Source organism: Pelophylax lessonae, assembly GCF_965119305.1.
Source record: "Pelophylax lessonae genome assembly, chromosome: 3".
In the NCBI taxonomy this organism is placed as follows: domain Eukaryota; kingdom Metazoa; phylum Chordata; class Amphibia; order Anura; family Ranidae; genus Pelophylax; species Pelophylax lessonae.
In genome coordinates, this window is record NC_138770.1 from 531,795,121 (window position 1) to 531,812,494 (window position 17,374).

Below are 17,374 nucleotides of genomic sequence, written 5' to 3' on the forward strand. Positions count from 1 at the left end.
CCCTGCTTTTCGGAGACCTATCGATACTATACTCATATACACCTGAGCTCCTCCTTTTTACTCTAGTGGTATATGGGATTTTTAGTAATTAGCTCCTCTCTTTTTTATGGATTGTTGGTTTTTTCAGATTGGCTTTGGTTCGACCGAGCTCGGTCCGGTTCCTGTCAAAGTAGCGGGGTTAGGTCTGGCTGGACTATCTAGTTCAGGGTGGTTACCCGCCATTGGATAAACCGCAATGATCTCTGATATACGGATACTGATACTGCTGCTATGCTCTAGATACAACTTTTGGTGAGCCCTAATATATTGCTATATCAATAATTGATTGTAATTAACCATGTGTACTTATATAAATTGATTGTATGTTATTCATACTTAGAACCTGAGTAGAGGTCACCACTCTTGCATTGTCCCAGAAGAAGCCTGCTGGCGAAACATGTCGGACACAAGTGGCCCCTAGCACACTTCAATGGTTCTCTGTACATCAAGTATCTTTATGCTATGAATATATATCACTGTATGTGATTGTTTTTATTGGTTTTGTAATAAAATTCTGTTATTTTACTTTGTCTCCTTATTATTTATCTAAAATATATACCCTAGCAAGCCTCACCTTTAAAATCCCACCATTTGGTTCACGCCCACCTATTGCGGCCTCTTTGGGGCGCCAATAGAGCCCGCAGGGTTAGTGTTACCATCCACTCCTCTTTTGTCCTATGTTCAAACAGGGATGTGGTGTTAGCTTGCTGGGTACATTGGCCAGTTTAGGCATGGCGTCTCTCCTCTTTATAAAGAAGGTAAATAATCACGGAATGTTACAAAAGATGTTGGTTGTTCCCAGTCAGCGGTTTCTAAAATCTGGACCAAGTACAAATCAAATGGGAAGGTTGATAAAAGGGAAGCATACTGGTAGACCAAGGAAGACATCAAAGTGTCAAGATTGAAATCTAAAGCAATATGCCTTCAAAACAGAAAATGCACAACAAAACAAATGAGGAAAAAATAGTCAGACACTGGAGTCAATATCTGTGACTGAACTGTAAGACATCCCCTAAAGAAAATGGTATTTACATACAGAAAAACCAAACAAAAACCATCATTAACCACTTCCGTTCCACCTGCCGATTATAAACTGTGGCAGGGCGGCCCGACTGCACAAAATCACGTACATGTATGTGATTTTGTGCACGAGATCTGGGGTGCACGTGCCGCCGGAGCCCCACTCACGCTATGATTGGACACAGCGGGAGCCAATCAGAACCCACTGATTGTTCCGAGGAGAGGCAGAATTGTGGTCTGCCTATGTAAACAAGACAGACCGCTCTTTTGTCACAGCGGAAAATGGAGATCTTGTGTTTCTGCTTTTGAAGTGGTTAACACCTAAACAGAAAAAACAAGGTTACAGTGGGCTAAAGAAAAGCAATTATGGACTGTGGTAAATGGATGAAAGTGATATACCATGATAAATCAGGAATCTGCATTTTGCAGAGTGATGATGCTGGAACTTTTATTTGGTGCCGTTCCAATGAAATGTATGAAGACGATTGCCTGAAGAAAACATGTACATTTCCACAATCATTGATGATCTGGGGATGCATGCCAGGTACAGGTACAGGGGAGATGACAGTCATTAAATCTTCAATAAATGCACAAGTTTATATTGAGATTTTGGACACTTTTCCTATTCCATCAAATTAAAGGATAAGTGAATATGGTGACATTTCCAGGATGATAATGCATCTTGCCATATGGAAAAAGTTGTGAAACCTTTCCTTCAAGAAAGACATATAATGTCAATGGCAAGGCCTGCAAATAGTCCAGACCTCAATTCAATTGAAAATCTATGGTGGAAAAAAGAAAATGGTCTATGACAAGGCTCGAACCTGCAAAGCTGATCTGGCAACTGCAATAAGAGAAAGTTGGAGCTGGATTGATGAAGAAAAATATGGTTTATCGATAGTTAAATCCATGCTTCAGAGAATTCAAGCTGTTATAAAAGCCAGAAGTGGTGCAACAAAGTACTAGTGGTGTTTTATTCATGAATCCATAATATTTTCCACAGAATTGAGTAACTCTATATTTTGTTTTCCTCTGCTTGATCTGCAAATACAGTTGCAATTGACTACAGTTGTCTTTCTTTTTTTTTTTTTAAGTGCTTCTTAAAGCCAGAAGACTGTAATGTTAAATTAAAATAGTTTTGAGGCAAGTCTGTGATTAGTTTTTCTACACAATTAAACAATTTATTTGAACATTTTGCAAGAGTGGCGATTCCATACTTTTTGCCAGAGGTTGTACATTACCAATCAGTATAGTATGTTCAGTCTCTATTTGCCGATAAAACTCAGCAGAGTCACTTTCTAGAGAAAGGTCGTGGGTGAACAACCACAATAAAACCAAAAGCAGTGATTGCACAGAACACAGGATAAGCTGCCTGCTCACTTCAAATAACAAATCTACTTTGTAACCAAAAACACAGAATGTATGTAGTCTTTAATGTATACAAAAAGGGAAAGTTTCCCAGAGAAGTAGGTATCAAGTGACCCCAGACGTTTATGCAGTAAAAAACCTTAGTTAGATTTACCAGTGACGATATTTCTAAGAGCCTTTCAGGACAGCACCTGGAGAGAGCGCAGCTCCACCCAAAATCAGGAAACACTGCAGTCTTCAAATCCCTCCTCTTCCACCATGCCTTCAGTTATAAAGTATCCTCCGACATGCTGGAAAACAGAGCACATAACCACAGAACAACCAAAACATAGGTCATAACTTTTATAAAGTACAACATTTTAGGGAGGGTTTTAGGGTGCTGTCCTGAAAGGCTCTTAGAAATACCGTCAACGGTAAGTCTAAGGTTTTCTCAAATCGCCTTTCAGGACAGCACCTGGAGAGGATATAAGAGTAACTTACCCTAGGGCAGGACCACTGCCTGCAGTACCTTCCTCCCAAAGGATTGATCTACAGGAGACAGAAATGGCACTTTTCCACTGCAAGTACCAGCTCGGCTCTACTCGGCCCTGCTTGGCCCGGTTTGCTTTTCCACTGCTGGTACCTCATGGTACGGTGTTGGAACGGTTTGGTATGGTTTGCTTTTCCACTAAAGTAGTACTAAAGTTAAGTGGGTGGGATAACAACAATTCTCTGACCAATCAGTGGCTAGTAGTGACTGCATGCAAAGGATTGTGGGATATGGTACCTCTTGGAACCACAATCGAGGTGGTACTGTTTTAGAGAGCCGTACCGTTCGGTTCCATGCAGTGGAAAAGCGCCGCCGTACCGTACAGAACCGTTACTACACCGTACCATGCGGTACCAGCAGTGGAAAAGCACAAAAGCGAGCCAAACCGTTCGGTTCCATGCAGTGGAAAAGCGCCATAAGTCCAGCCTATAGTGCTTGAGAAAAGTGGAATAACTGGACCAGGTAGCTGCCTTGTAAATTTGTTCAGGCAAAGCACCGGCCCTTGCAACCCAGGATGTAGGCACCGACCTGGTAGACTGGGGCACAATACCTTCAGGAGGAGTCTCTCCTTGAGCTACATAAGCTACCTCAATTGCCCATTTGAGACACCTTCCCAAGGTTCCCTTTGACGCCTTTTCACCCTTACGAGGTCCTGTGAAAACTATAAAGAGGGCATTTGACCTTCTGAACTCTTTGGTGACAGACAGGTAGTGTATTAGACACCTCCTCACATTCAAGGAATGAAAGGCTTCCTCTTTAGTGTTAGCTGGTGTTGAAGCAAAGGTAGGCAGCACAATTTTCCTAAGTGCAGTGAAAGGATGTAGCTATTTTAGGGAGAAAAGCTGGATCCGTCCGAAGAAAAACTCAGTCTGGAAAAATAATCAAAAAGGGGTCTGTAATAGACAGGGCCTGCATCTCACTCACTCTTCTGGCAAAAGTAATTGCCACCAAAAAAATAGTCTTCAAGACCAAATGTTTCAGAGATGACTCTGTTAAAGGTTCAAACGGAGCCTTAGTAAGTCCTTGTAAAACTAAAGATAGATCCCATTTGGGAAAATTCTTAATAGTCATTGGCCTGCTTCTAGCTAAAGCCTTAAAAAAACCTTATAATAACCTTATATATAAACCACGCCACCCGCCCTCGCTGGAGGTCCCGCCTACCGTGCCTGCGCCCTCACAAGCTGGGACCCGGGACCAACATGCCAGGAAATTCAAATTAGAAAACCGGCCCAACTACTCACAAGCGGACCCCGGGCGCACAGATGGGACCACCAGCAAGGCCCAGCTCCCCTGAACTATAGGAAGGCCAGCGAAATCCTCGGTACCCCCACCCCCCCCCGGGGAGGATTGGGACGGTCAGCATCATCACAACCTACTAAGTTGACCACCTCCTTTCCCCCCACCTGGAGAGAGCGTAGCCACCCACAAGAGGTTTCTCACAGTGCTTCCACCATGTAGGAGGAAACACAACTGAAGGCATGGTGGAAGAGGAGGGATTTAAAAGTCTGCAGTGTTTCCTGATTTTGGGTGGAGCTGCGCTCTCTCCAGGTGCTGTCCTGAAAGGCGATTTGAGAAAAAGGTTACACGTTTATTGGACTACAAAAGACAAAAATATTGACATAAATGTAGCAACCCTCCACCATTCACCAAACAATAACGTTGTTATGGAATTAAAATCACATACACATTCTGGGCCCAGAAGCACAAAATAGCAGGCATGAGTTAAAGCGGTCTACTGTACAACAGGGGAATTGGATGGCTCATTGGAGCAATTGCAGAAATCACTGTGTGATACTAAATAATCTGTTAAATCCCCTGTGCACTGTGACAGCCTAATGCACCGCAGGACACCACAGGGGAGATGGGGGATAAACCTGAGTATCATGGATACTTAGCAGGCTAGTCCAGTGGGATTACAGCAGTGTGTTAATAGCAGGGTAAAATGCAGTGCTAGGATGAGGACAGTCAGTGATGAGGCAGCGTAGGCGCAGCAGGAGTTAACTGATTTTTTAGTACCGCACAGCGATTTCTGCAATTGCTCCAATGAGCCATCCACTTCTCGTTGTACAGGAGACAGCTTTAACTCATGCCTATTTTGTGCTTCTGGGCCCAGAGTGTGTATGTGCTTTTAATTCAATTGTTGTTATTTGGTGAATGGTGGAGGGTTGCTACATTTAGGTCAATATTTTTGTCTTTTGTAGTAGAATAAACTTGTAACTTTTTCTACTGCATGAACGTCTGGGGTCACTCGATTCCTACTTCTCTGGGAAACTTTCCCTTTTTTGTATACAGTATGTATTTTGGGATGTAGACCCACTCTTATATATGAGGAATTGACAGATGCTGGTATTACCATAGACCGGTTATCCCCCGTGTGGGGTGAGCCTAACCTTTTTATTAGTGGTATGTAATGTGTATGCTTGTGAATGGTTCACAGAATATTAAGCAATCTGTGCTTGGCCAAGGGGAGAGGGATGGGCAGGACGGCTGCTGTGTATGAAAGCCTGAAAGTCTCTCTATAGCTGCTGTAGGATACATTCTCTTTTTTGTTACAAAGTAGATTTGTTTCCCAAGGTGCAAATGCAGTTTATTCTATATTTTTATCAATCACTGCCCTTTCTCTGGACATTCCTGCAGCACATTTTTGAAAACCTCATACATGAAAAATGAACAAAATCAATCCCTCTATTGTGTGTATTAGCCTGAATTCAAAGCACAGAGTGTGATTCACTCTCTGTCTGCAAGAGTGACTGAAAAGACTGTAAGCGAACACAACAGCATCACACCCCCCCCCCCCCCCCCCCAACACACAGCAGGTGACTCATAGCTTCAGCTCTGTAGGTTTCTCTCTTTAAGTAATTTCTATTGAAACTTTCTTAAGAAAGAAGAGTGGTACAAAGAAATAAACAGTGTATGAGCATATTTGCACAGTGCTTCAAGCATACATTTAGCTCCATATGTTTTTCTATGCCAGCGTGTAGATTAGGGTATGTCCCTTCCCTTGACTTAAGAAAAAATCTTATGACCTGTGTTGTTTTAGAAAGCTCCACAGAAGAAATGGCTGCAGATAAACAGGTATAACATATATAGGAGGATTGGTTTCATCTCTGTGACTCACCCCAGGCTAGTCACTTTACTGGGTATATATACAGGTTTACAACCGCTTTAATTTTGCTTATTGCATAAAAGCAAAAAAAATAATTATTGAAAAAAAAAATCCAAATGTTGTACTTGTCTGTTTGAAGATCCCACTCCTCATTGCTGAACCCACTCATTCTTTGATGTCGAAGCAATGAGAAAACATAATTTATTTCGGCACAAAATGATATACCAGGATCTGCCATGTCATTAGGCCTGCACAGGAAACAAAATTTCATTATTAAGACTCTTTATGAATATACATCTTTTGCCACAAATTCATGAAAGCTGGCAACAAAAGCTCATTTTTAAATTAAACAATAGTTTCAACTAAAGTTGTTCCTCTGTACTTTTAAAGCAGGGGTCTCCAAACTTTCTAAACATAGAGCCAGTTTACTCCCCTTTTAGACTTTAATGGGGCTGGACTGTAGCTATTGGGAGTAGAAAAGGTCCCAATGTCAGTGGGAAAAAATAATGCCCCATCATTTGTTTCAGCAGGAGTAGTTGTGCCCCTTTATTGGTGTCAATGAGAGGAATTGTGCTACATCATTGGTGTCACTGGGAGGAATGGTGCCCCATCGTTGGTGTCATTGGGAGATATTGTGCCCCTTCATTGGTGTGATTGAGAGGAATTGTGCCCCTTCATTAGTGTCATATAAATACAATTATGTAATTGAAATCGATAGCCTTTGTAGGAGCATTTATTCCTTTGGTGGTTTTTTGGCATGACGCTTACATAAACCAACATTTTCCCAAAAAATCAATGTAACAGACGAGCGTATATTGGTGACATCACATCAGGAAAAAAACATTATTCCAGGTCTGTCCACTAGCAGTCCCTCCCATAACCATATGCTCATGCACTTCACCTGGATTGGACCTAATAGCAGAGAGCATTTTTCCAAACTACACATAGTTTTAACCTTCTGGGGACCCTTGTCTGCATAGGCTATTTTCCTAAAAATCATTGAATTAACAACAGAATGTATACTGGTTTTGTGCATAATTTTCTTTATTATTACTAAATATTACTTTTTTTTTTTTTTTTTACTTTTTAGCCAGTGATATAGGAAACATTGCATTAAGCTCAGTTGAAATTCACACACAGATGAATAAGTCAGTGCTGCAATTCCTCCCCCTCTTTTTTTTTTTTTTTTCCTCCCCCTCTTTAAGGACATACAAGGTTTTCAATAGGAGCTAGACTATCCAAAAAGGAAACAACTCTGGCTATACTCTCTCTTTAGAAAACCCACTGTACCCTGGGAATCATTTGGCAGATATCAAATGCTTATTTGTAAAAATGGGATTTTTATACTCCTTGTATAAACCTTCACATGGAGTCCATTATAGGACACAAGAAGTGATTGACTGTCCTGTTTTACTATCACCTATGGGGGGATTGCACACTGGCAACCTAAAAAAGCCTAAGCCAGCCCAAAAAAAGGTAAGCCAGCATGATCCAGTGGTGTAGCAAAGAATTACCAAGAGCATGCTTATAAACACAAAGGGGTGGAACCTGTGCCCTCAATGGACTAAAATAAAAAAAAAAAAAAGTGCTGAAGGATGTTATACCCAAAGCTGGCATCTAAAAGGGGCTTAAAAATACACCTGGAGATCACAGAAGACCAGATGGCAGCTCTGCGAATCTGGGAAACAGTAGCCTAATTGTGAAAATTCCATAAAAGGCTCTTACATATATATAGTAGAGTGTGCCTTGACCGGAAAGGGTGGAGCCCTATCCTTAAAAAATGTTGGGTTGTATAATGGTCTGTATGAACCACCGAGAAAAGATGGAAGGGAAAGTTCAGTCATTCTGAAGAAAGCAGTGGCTTACAGATGGACTCTTACAGCCCAAGCCAAACAAACATCCAGCTAATGGACAGAAATGTTCTTCCGACAAATTAACAATATCCTGGTTGAAGAGCAAGGCTGAAACTACTTTAGGTAGGAAGGACGTTCTGGGCCTCTACACCACCTTGTACTAAACCAGAAAGGGTTCTTTACAGGATAAAGCCACCGGCTGAAACACTCACCTTGCACAGGTGATGGCTACAAGAAACACCACTTTATGGGTAAGAGTGGAAAGAAGATTATCTCTGATGGGTTTAAAGGGTGGTTTTTAAGTGCCCAAAGAATCAAATTCAGCTCCAATGTATCACAGGGAAGCCACCTCGAACAAAGGTCTTAAAGTGACATTAAAATAAAGGTTTTTTTTTTTTTTTAACTCCAGCCACTGTGCTGCTACTGCGGCACAGTGGCTCGTTCCCGTCCAGCGACGTAGACCTACGTCGCTGGACTCCTCCCCCTGTAGGCGGCGCTTAGCGGGAGTAGGGCCAGGGGAGGAGCAGCGGCGATCGCCGCCGCTCTTCCCCGATCGTCGGGGAATCGAGTGAGGAGATCCGCCCTCCTGTGTAAACAGAGCGGGCGGATCTCCTAAGTGACAGGGACTGACAGATCGGAGTGTTCAGCATAGCTGAACATCCGATCTGTCCTTCTGCCACATAGTCACCTCCCCCCCCACACGTCAGTAAGCACCAGGCATACATTAACCCCTACCTCTCCAATAAAATCAACCCCTTCACTGCCAGTGTCATTTTTACAGTAACATTGCATATTTATAGCACTGATTACTGCAGTAATGTCACTGGTACCCCCAAAAGTGTCAAAAATGTCAGTCAAGGGTCCGATCTGTCCGCCGCAATGTCGCAGTCCCGCAAAAAAAAAAATCGCAGATCACCGCCATTACGCGTTAATAAAAAAAAACACCAAAAATGACAGAAATCTTTCCCGTAGTTAGTAACGCAATAACTTTTGCGCAAACCAATCAAAATACGCTTATTGTGATTTTATTGTGATAGGTAGCAGAAAACAAATTGGCCAAAAATTTTAAAAAAATTAGATTTTTACATTTTTTGTGGGGGGAATTTCATATAAAAAAAATGTTAAAAATATTGTTATTTTTTCAAAATAAACGCTCTTTTTTTGTTTATAGCGCAAAAGGTAAAAAGCGCACAGGTGATCAAATACCACCAAAAGAAAGCTCTGTTTGTGGGAAAAAAAGGACGTAAATTTCGTTTGGGTATGTCGTCGCACGACCGCACAATTGTCAGTTAAAGTCGCACAGCAATAAAAAGAAAAGAGAAGGCGCCTGGCCCTTTAAATAAAAGATTGTTGAACCTGCTGCCCTTTTAATTGTAATAAAACAATAAATAGGTATATATCATAGGTAAAAAGGCGCTGGTAATCTTAATATATCACGTGTTATAAAAATTAATAGGTGATTTAAAGTGTAATATATGTGATTAAAAATTGCTACAAATATATATATGATCTACTATTGGTGCAATTAGCAAAGAAAAGTGCATACCAGTGCAATTTCAATTCAGAAGTGTTTGTGCTTCTCAAAGTAAATTAATCCACAAAGGTGTGGATCAGTGAACCAATAAATAGATATATAAAGAATTCCATACAAAAATCACATAAGAATATATAAAAATATAAATATATAAATGTGCTCCAAGTAGTGTTTAAAAATCCAGGCAATAGCATGCAATCAAAATTGTGCTTGGTGGATTCTTATTAATCCCTTCACAGTGCTCCAGGTGCTGGGATGTGACAACCGTCAATTAAGAAGTGCTTGTGCTTCTCAAAGTAAATTAATCCACAAAGGTGTGGATCAGTGAACCAATAAATAAATATATAAAGAATTCCATACAAAAATCACATAAGGATATATAAAAAAATCACATAAGAATATATAAAAAAGTATAAATATATAAATGTGCTCCAAGTAGTGTTTAAAAGTCCAAGCAATAGCATGCAATCAAAATTGTGCTTGGTGAATTCTTATTAATCCATTCACAGTGCTCCAGGTGCTGGGATGTGACAACCGTGGCCTCTTACCAGCTAGCAGCAGGTCACAAGGACCCCCAACGCCTGTGATCCCTTTATTGGGTGGATCAGACCTCTCCTCGATTGCTTGGATCTCTGGCTCCTATATTACTCGAGTTGGACCATGTAGTCCCCCCATACACATAAAGATATAGAAGAACAAATAGCCTCCAATAGTGAAATACTGTTTTATTCTCCAAAAAACATACACTATAAGGTGACAATTTGCCTCTTACTATTTGTTGTGCCCTCCTGGCACTGGGCAATTCGGCAGTACAAAATCGTTTTTTTGGGTCTTAGGAAGATATTCTCCGGGGATCTGCAGCACCCTGTATCTCCTTTCCCCCTTTCTTTGTATTGCAGCGGTGGATGTGTATCCCAGCCTCTGTTCCGAATGCCTCTGTGTGTTACTTCCGGGTTAGCATTGACCACAATGCATTTCGCTTAACGAGCGTCCTCAGGCAAGACTGCCTGAGGACGCTCGTTAAGCGAAATGCATTGTGGTCAATGCTAACCCGGAAGTAACACACAGAGGCATTCGGAACAGAGGCTGGGATACACATCCACCGCTGCAATACAAAGAAAGGGGGAAAGGAGATACAGGGTGCTGCAGATCCCCGGAGAATATCTTCCTAAGACCCAAAAAAACGATTTTGTACTGCCGAATTGCCCAGTGCCAGGAGGGCACAACAAATAGTAAGAGGCAAATTGTCACCTTATAGTGTATGTTTTTTGGAGAATAAAACAGTATTTCACTATTGGAGGCTATTTGTTCTTCTATATCTTTATGTGTATGGGGGGACTACATGGTCCAACTCGAGTAATATAGGAGCCAGAGATCCAAGCAATCGAGGAGAGGTCTGATCCACCCAATAAAGGGATCACAGGCGTTGGGGGTCCTTGTGACCTGCTGCTAGCTGGTAAGAGGCCACGGTTGTCACATCCCAGCACCTGGAGCACTGTGAATGGATTAATAAGAATTCACCAAGCACAATTTTGATTGCATGCTATTGCTTGGACTTTTAAACACTACTTGGAGCACATTTATATATTTATACTTTTTTATATATTCTTATGTGATTTTTTTATATATCCTTATGTGATTTTTGTATGGAATTCTTTATATATTTATTTATTGGTTCACTGATCCACACCTTTGTGGATTAATTTACTTTGAGAAGCACAAGCACTTCTTAATTGACGGTTGTCACATCCCAGCACCTGGAGCACTGTGAAGGGATTAATAAGAATCCACCAAGCACAATTTTGATTGCATGCTATTGCCTGGATTTTTAAACACTACTTGGAGCACATTTATATATTTATATTTTTATATATTCTTATGTGATTTTTGTATGGAATTCTTTATATATCTATTTATTGGTTCACTGATCCACACCTTTGTGGATTAATTTACTTTGAGAAGCACAAACACTTCTGAATTGAAATTGCACTGGTATGCACTTTTCTTTGCTAATTGCACCAATAGTAGATCATATATATATTTGTAGCAATTTTTAATCACATATATTACACTTTAAATCACCTATTAATTTTTATAACACGTGATATATTAAGATTACCAGCGCCTTTTTACCTATGATATATAAAGTCGCACAGCGCCGAATCGCAAAAAGTGGCCTGGACGTAAGACAGCAAAATCCTCCGGTGGTAAAGTGGTTAACAGAGATACTTACGATCATAACAGATGCATTAGCATTTTTCTCTATAAATAAATTTCCTCCTCTTACCTTACTTTTCAAACTGTCCCCCAGCCACGTTGACACACACTTGTTCAATTTGTGCCGCAGGACCTATTTAGTTCTCAAGGAGTCTCCTCTACAAAAAGGCTCCTGCACCCATTCAGAACACCACACACAAATACTGCTGATTGAGCTGTATACTGTAAAACTTCTAAAAACCTTAATAAATCCTTTGTAAAACAGAATGTCACACACATAGGCAGCATGAGAGGGACACAAAGCAGCTGTTAAATAAAGTGGATGTAAATCCTCAGATAAACCCAGTGAAGTGAACTGCCTCAGATGATACATATAGATGAAACAAATCTCCCTACATAAGTTTTACATGCATATTTACTGTCTTCAGCTTTATATATTCTTTACAAAGTGCACATTGTGTTAGAGATTTTCTCTATTCCTGTTCAGCACTGGGAGTGGATTTTTTTCATACAGCCAAGACAGCTGACTGGAGGAAAGGCACACACCCCCACTCCACATAGGCAGAGACTTGCAGAGCTGTGCTGTGGCAAGACAATCTCTCTGCTAATCTATTTATGGCAACCTCCTACAACACAAATTTAAGCCTGGCTTTATCTCAGTTGTTGGAGAACTTGTCAAAAGTTATTGCTGGTAACAGACCAATGAAACAGCAGAAAGACCCAATACTCAAGGCTTTGGAGAGTGATTAAAAAAACACTACAGATAGATGAGCTCAGGTCAACTTTCATGAATCAGGTTTACATCCACTTTACACTGTGGAAGAGGAAGAGAGGCATGACTTTTGCTCTGGGCCCCTTTGCTGCCTGTGTGTGCGGTGCTCTGAACAGCTCGGATGTATTGTTTAGGTTCAAAGTGAGAACATGCACGTAGATGTGTCTCCTACAGTACTCAAGGTTTCGGCGGCACATGAGTCACAATTGGAATGGGAGTGTGTCAGCACAGGCAGTGGACAGTTTAAATAGCAAGCTAAGAGGAGGACATTTATAGAAAGTGGGGGAAAAAAATAGCAAATAAAGAAAAAACAATATAGCGTGTACAATTGCGACACAAATCATATTGTAATTGAATATCATTTAAAAAATTACCTTTCCTTTTCAATCTGCAGCTGTTGTAATTTTCTTAAAATGCAATGCAATATGGCTACACATAATGTGTACTGACCACACCCCAGAAACATTTTCTGCTTGTGTGACTGGCTCACCAATTTTCCCAGAAGTCTGCTTAAGATACAAGTCAGATTTCTGGCACCCCCTGCAATCAAAATGTCCTTTTTGGTGAGATACTGCCAATAGGAGCATGTCTAAAGGGATGCAGGCCCAGCAGATTTCCTCATTAGAGCCCTGCAGCTGCCACAGCTGATAGATAATTATAAAACCACTCCCATTAGACCCACTCAGCACAGAGTCTCAGAGGAACAAACAATAATTTCTTCAGAATAACAAAAGGTAGAAATCTGCAACAAAGTTTGTTAAAATACTTGTAATGTACAGAGATCACCCAGAGGGAAATGTTTTTTTTTCTCAGCAAAAGTGGTTACACTTTAATATCACTTTAAATAAAAATGGGAATCCAAAAGGTCTCTGGAACAAAATAGCAAGACCGAAGACGTGACCATTACTGGTGCTGAGGGACATATGCTGGTCCAAACCCAGCTGTAGGAAATAAAAGATTCATCACATTGAAGGCCCCATACAGTAACAGACCTTGTAAAAATTAGACTTCTAGCATTTAACGCAATAACTAATTTAGAGATGCCCCTGATCTTCAGAACCTGGGCTTCCACAGCCATACTGTTAAAAACCACCAATGGTATAGAAGGTTTGCAAATCAACCCCGAAGACAGAAGATCTAGACATTATGAAGGAGCCTACAGAGCGTCCTGCCAGGAGTCTAATCAGGTCAGAGTACCAAATCCGCCTGAGTCAATAGGGCTATGAAGATCACCACAATGTCTTCCATCTTAGTCCTGTGAAGCAGACAAGGAAGGAGTTTTAGAAGAAGAAAGATGTAGATCAGGGTGTGCTGATCCCACAGAACCTCTAAGCATCCACTATCCCTCTACCTGGAGACAAGCCTGTAAAATGTATTTGTTGAAACTGGAAACCAGAAGATCCACATCTGGTGTTCCTTACCTGGAAAATAACTAGGTTTACTCCCTGTGGAAGTTGGACTGTCAACTTGTCCACACCTAGGATATAAAAAGCAGAAAAGGCTTATCCAAGCCATGAGTCCACTCCAGGGCTGAATTTTAAACTGACTGTTTCCTTGGTATGATGTCATCTAAGTATCTCACAATCAGAATACCCCAAGAATACAGAACTGAAATTGCACTAATGGAAGCAACTGGCTGATTCTCCAGCTTCAAAATGGTGGGTAACATGTCAATAAAAGCCCACATGGTCATGTTTAGTTTCGGAGTGATGGGGGAAGTCTGCAACTCCTTGGGGGGGCAAGTTCTTACAGAAAGGTCTAATGAGACCCAGAATCAGAATACCAGCAGGTTGATGGCTTGGATGCTGCAGTCAGATCTGACACAGAATCTGCTGGAGAAGAACAGTAGCATACTTGCAGCCTCTGTATTCAGAGTCAGCAAAACACTGTTCTATTTGGCCTATAAAGTAATGTATGACTGAATTTAAAACTTCCTCAGGCAAAGCAGAGGGGACGTCTATACCCAACAATTCTATGGAAGACTCCAAGGATGGCATAGACTCCAGGAACAGAATGCAAGGAAGACTTCATAGATGGCAAAGATTCCAAGAGCACAGAGCAAGGTGACAGGCTGCAGATGTTGAAAAGCAGCACCAGTGCCATTAGTGGAATGAGAGTTGGGGGCACGTAGAAAAGTGGGACTGTCTGCTTTAGAGTCCGAGACAGTCACATGTCTATAAACCGACATGTTACAACCATGTGGTGATGGTGAAGCAACGTAGCTCAGGGTACAAGGCAATGCCTCGGGTACTCACAGGACCCTACCTGTTCAGGACCATGGCCTGAGGTGACCAAGTCACAATAGGCATGCAGCAGAAATGGACTGAATAACAAAGTTCCACATTGGCTATTCATACGCAGAAGCAGCAAATGGTTTCCTCAGCTCTTAAAGGCAGGAAAGCGTGGAGTGTGTGTGACCATGTGGGGGGGCATCTGCACTAACCTTAGTGCTAACCCCTTCCGTTGTAAAAACCACTGGAGAGCAGGAAATTCAAGGTACCCACCAGTGCAATAGCTCCAAGTGCTCAGCCTGGTACTTTGTATGTCGGTGTCAGTGGGGGGTTTTACACCCACTCCCTGCGGCGGAGTGTGTAAATTTGACAAGCTGTCGGCGGTCAGATGGAAGTAATCCGGCAGTTGTGCAGCCATCGCTCACGTTCATACATCTCGTTACTGCGCATACGCCCCTGGCATGTATCCCAGGCTCCACATGCCCACTGGTAGACCTGGGACAAGCATGGTGAGTGGCGCCAGGGTAGGGAGACCAGTGGATGTCTGTTTATTGACCCCCCCCCTCCTGTTACTGACCCAGAAGTGACTTGGAAAACGTCACTTCCGGGTCCCCATTTATTGGAGGACAGGTGAGGCATCAGGGGTCTCAATGAAGAGAATATGTCAGCAAAAAAATCACATACGGGATTTTTTGTAAACAAAAAGAAAAACTTAAAGCGTTTGTTATCCTAAAAAAAAAAAAGGGGGATCCTGTTCCCTTAAAGCAGGTTATACAGCACAGTGTTTGTGTGGTGTAACTTGCCACCCTGTTTTACCTGAAATACCTCGCTGATCCTGGCTGGATCTGCCCTCCCTCTTGTAAACTGACCACAGTTTATAATGGCTGCTGAGCCCTGACATCGTGGTCAGTTTACATGCCTCCGTCATCCACAGTTTTCCTGGGGGTTTTATGTAATCTTCAAGCCTAAAATGATTGCTTTCAACATGTGTGCAAAAAATGCAAAAATAGGTGAGGTGGTGAAAGAGTATGGGCCCTTTCACACGGGCGTTCCGCATGTCCGTATATCATTCTATTTTTTTGCGGATGATATACGGACATAATGCATGTCAATGGCATTGCGGATGTCAGCGGATGACCATCCGCTGACATCCGCAATGCCCATAGACATACATTATGTCCGTATATCATCCGCAAACGGATAGTGCGCTCCGTGAAAAGAAAAAAAAAGTGCCGGAGCGGATCGCAATGCGGTCTGCTCCGTGTGAAAGAGCCCTAAAAGACTTACAAACATTTATTAAAAAAAAACAAAAAAAATAATAAAATAAATAAAATAACACAAAAATTGCTGACTTGATAACCAGTAAAATAAGTGACGACAATGGGAGGCAAGAAACAGATAACAGGGAAAAGATCATACCCATCTGTGCTGGAAGTTTGACCTACACAAGGAGATGGAAGGAGAAACCATTTCTGAAGACTTTTCATGCATTGTAAAACCTGTGAAATAAATACCTAAATCTAAGTGAGAATGAGAACACAAATATGTAAAAAATGCTAAAGGCTTGTTTTTAAAAGCAATCTTAAAGGGTTATATATAGACAGGTGTCATTTTCCTGCGTTTGTTATCAAACACAGGTTATCAAAATTTCATTGACCTCTATTATAGTAGTAGACATGGCAGTTCAGCAGCAACATTTAGTGGTTTTTCTTTAGATGCGGCATGTCCAATTGAGGTGCGTTTGAACTGCAGGCAAGGCAGGCCAATCACAATCTTTTTGTCAAAAGATACTCATCATTTCAAGGCATTCCTTTGCAAATAAATAGCAAACACGGCATTTGAAAAGAACGCCTGTCAACATGAGCTTTAGGAATGCAGGCAATTTGTTACATTTAGAAAGAACAAACAAGAATTTTTCTTTTGATTGTGCCTAAAGTCTATTTCTATCCCTAACCCTTCATAAAATCAAGCAAGCCTGTTTGGAAAAAAATCTGAGAAAAATCTACCTTTAAAAAAAAAATGCCCATGCTGCCAAATGCGTCTTCAATTAAGAGAACTCGTCCTCTGAATTTCACTGAGAAACTTACACTTCTGGAAGTGCTTATCTCCTACATTGCCGGCTGTGCTCAGCATTTCCTCTTGTTCATCCCCATGTCGCTAATGGTGTTCTGAAGTGATTTGGTAGTTGGTGGGAGGAACCTTTTAATGCAGCGTGGGGGCCATGGAAATCTTAGAAGTGTAATTTTTTAGTGGTCTTTGGAGTAAGATTTTTCTTGACTGCGGCAGTGTTCAGCACTGCAGACAGTTAGACATTTTGGGGCATTTTATTTTTCCCTGATAGGGTAACTTTATGTAAACCAAATACAAATTTGAAAGCAAAAATGTAATATATTGCAGCTTACTAATCCTTAAAACGGAACTAATGGCAGAATACTCACCTATGCTGCAGTCTGATGTCTGTGAGGTCCCACGTTGGCATCTCCTTCCCAGCCTCTTTCAGGTGCCAGTCTTCAGCAGTCTTGATTGGTTGGCATGGAATGACATCACTCCCGCACAAGTGCAGGAGTGCAGTCATCCCAGCACACAAGCAGTGGGGCAGAATGTAAACGTAGTTGTGCGTGTGCAGCTCAATGTACATTCTACAGGGGATTTCAAACAGACAGGTAAGAGTATTTTATTGCATTAGAGACAATACAATGCATGTC

The 17,374-nt window shown here is 41.5% G+C and overlaps 1 protein-coding gene across 1 annotated transcript in view; it reads right to left on the reverse strand.

The window, feature by feature from the left end:
* The window catches only part of ERMARD (ER membrane associated RNA degradation), a gene marked incomplete at its 5' end in the record, with an annotated part of 171,103 nt that overhangs the window by 37,477 nt on the left and 116,252 nt on the right, over positions 1-17,374 (reverse strand). The window contains 2 exons of the mRNA XM_082251714.1: positions 6,188-6,310; positions 16,089-16,168. Of these exons, the coding sequence (XP_082107840.1) occupies positions 6,188-6,310; positions 16,089-16,168 (203 nt within the window). The remainder of the gene's footprint in view (positions 1-6,187; positions 6,311-16,088; positions 16,169-17,374) is intronic.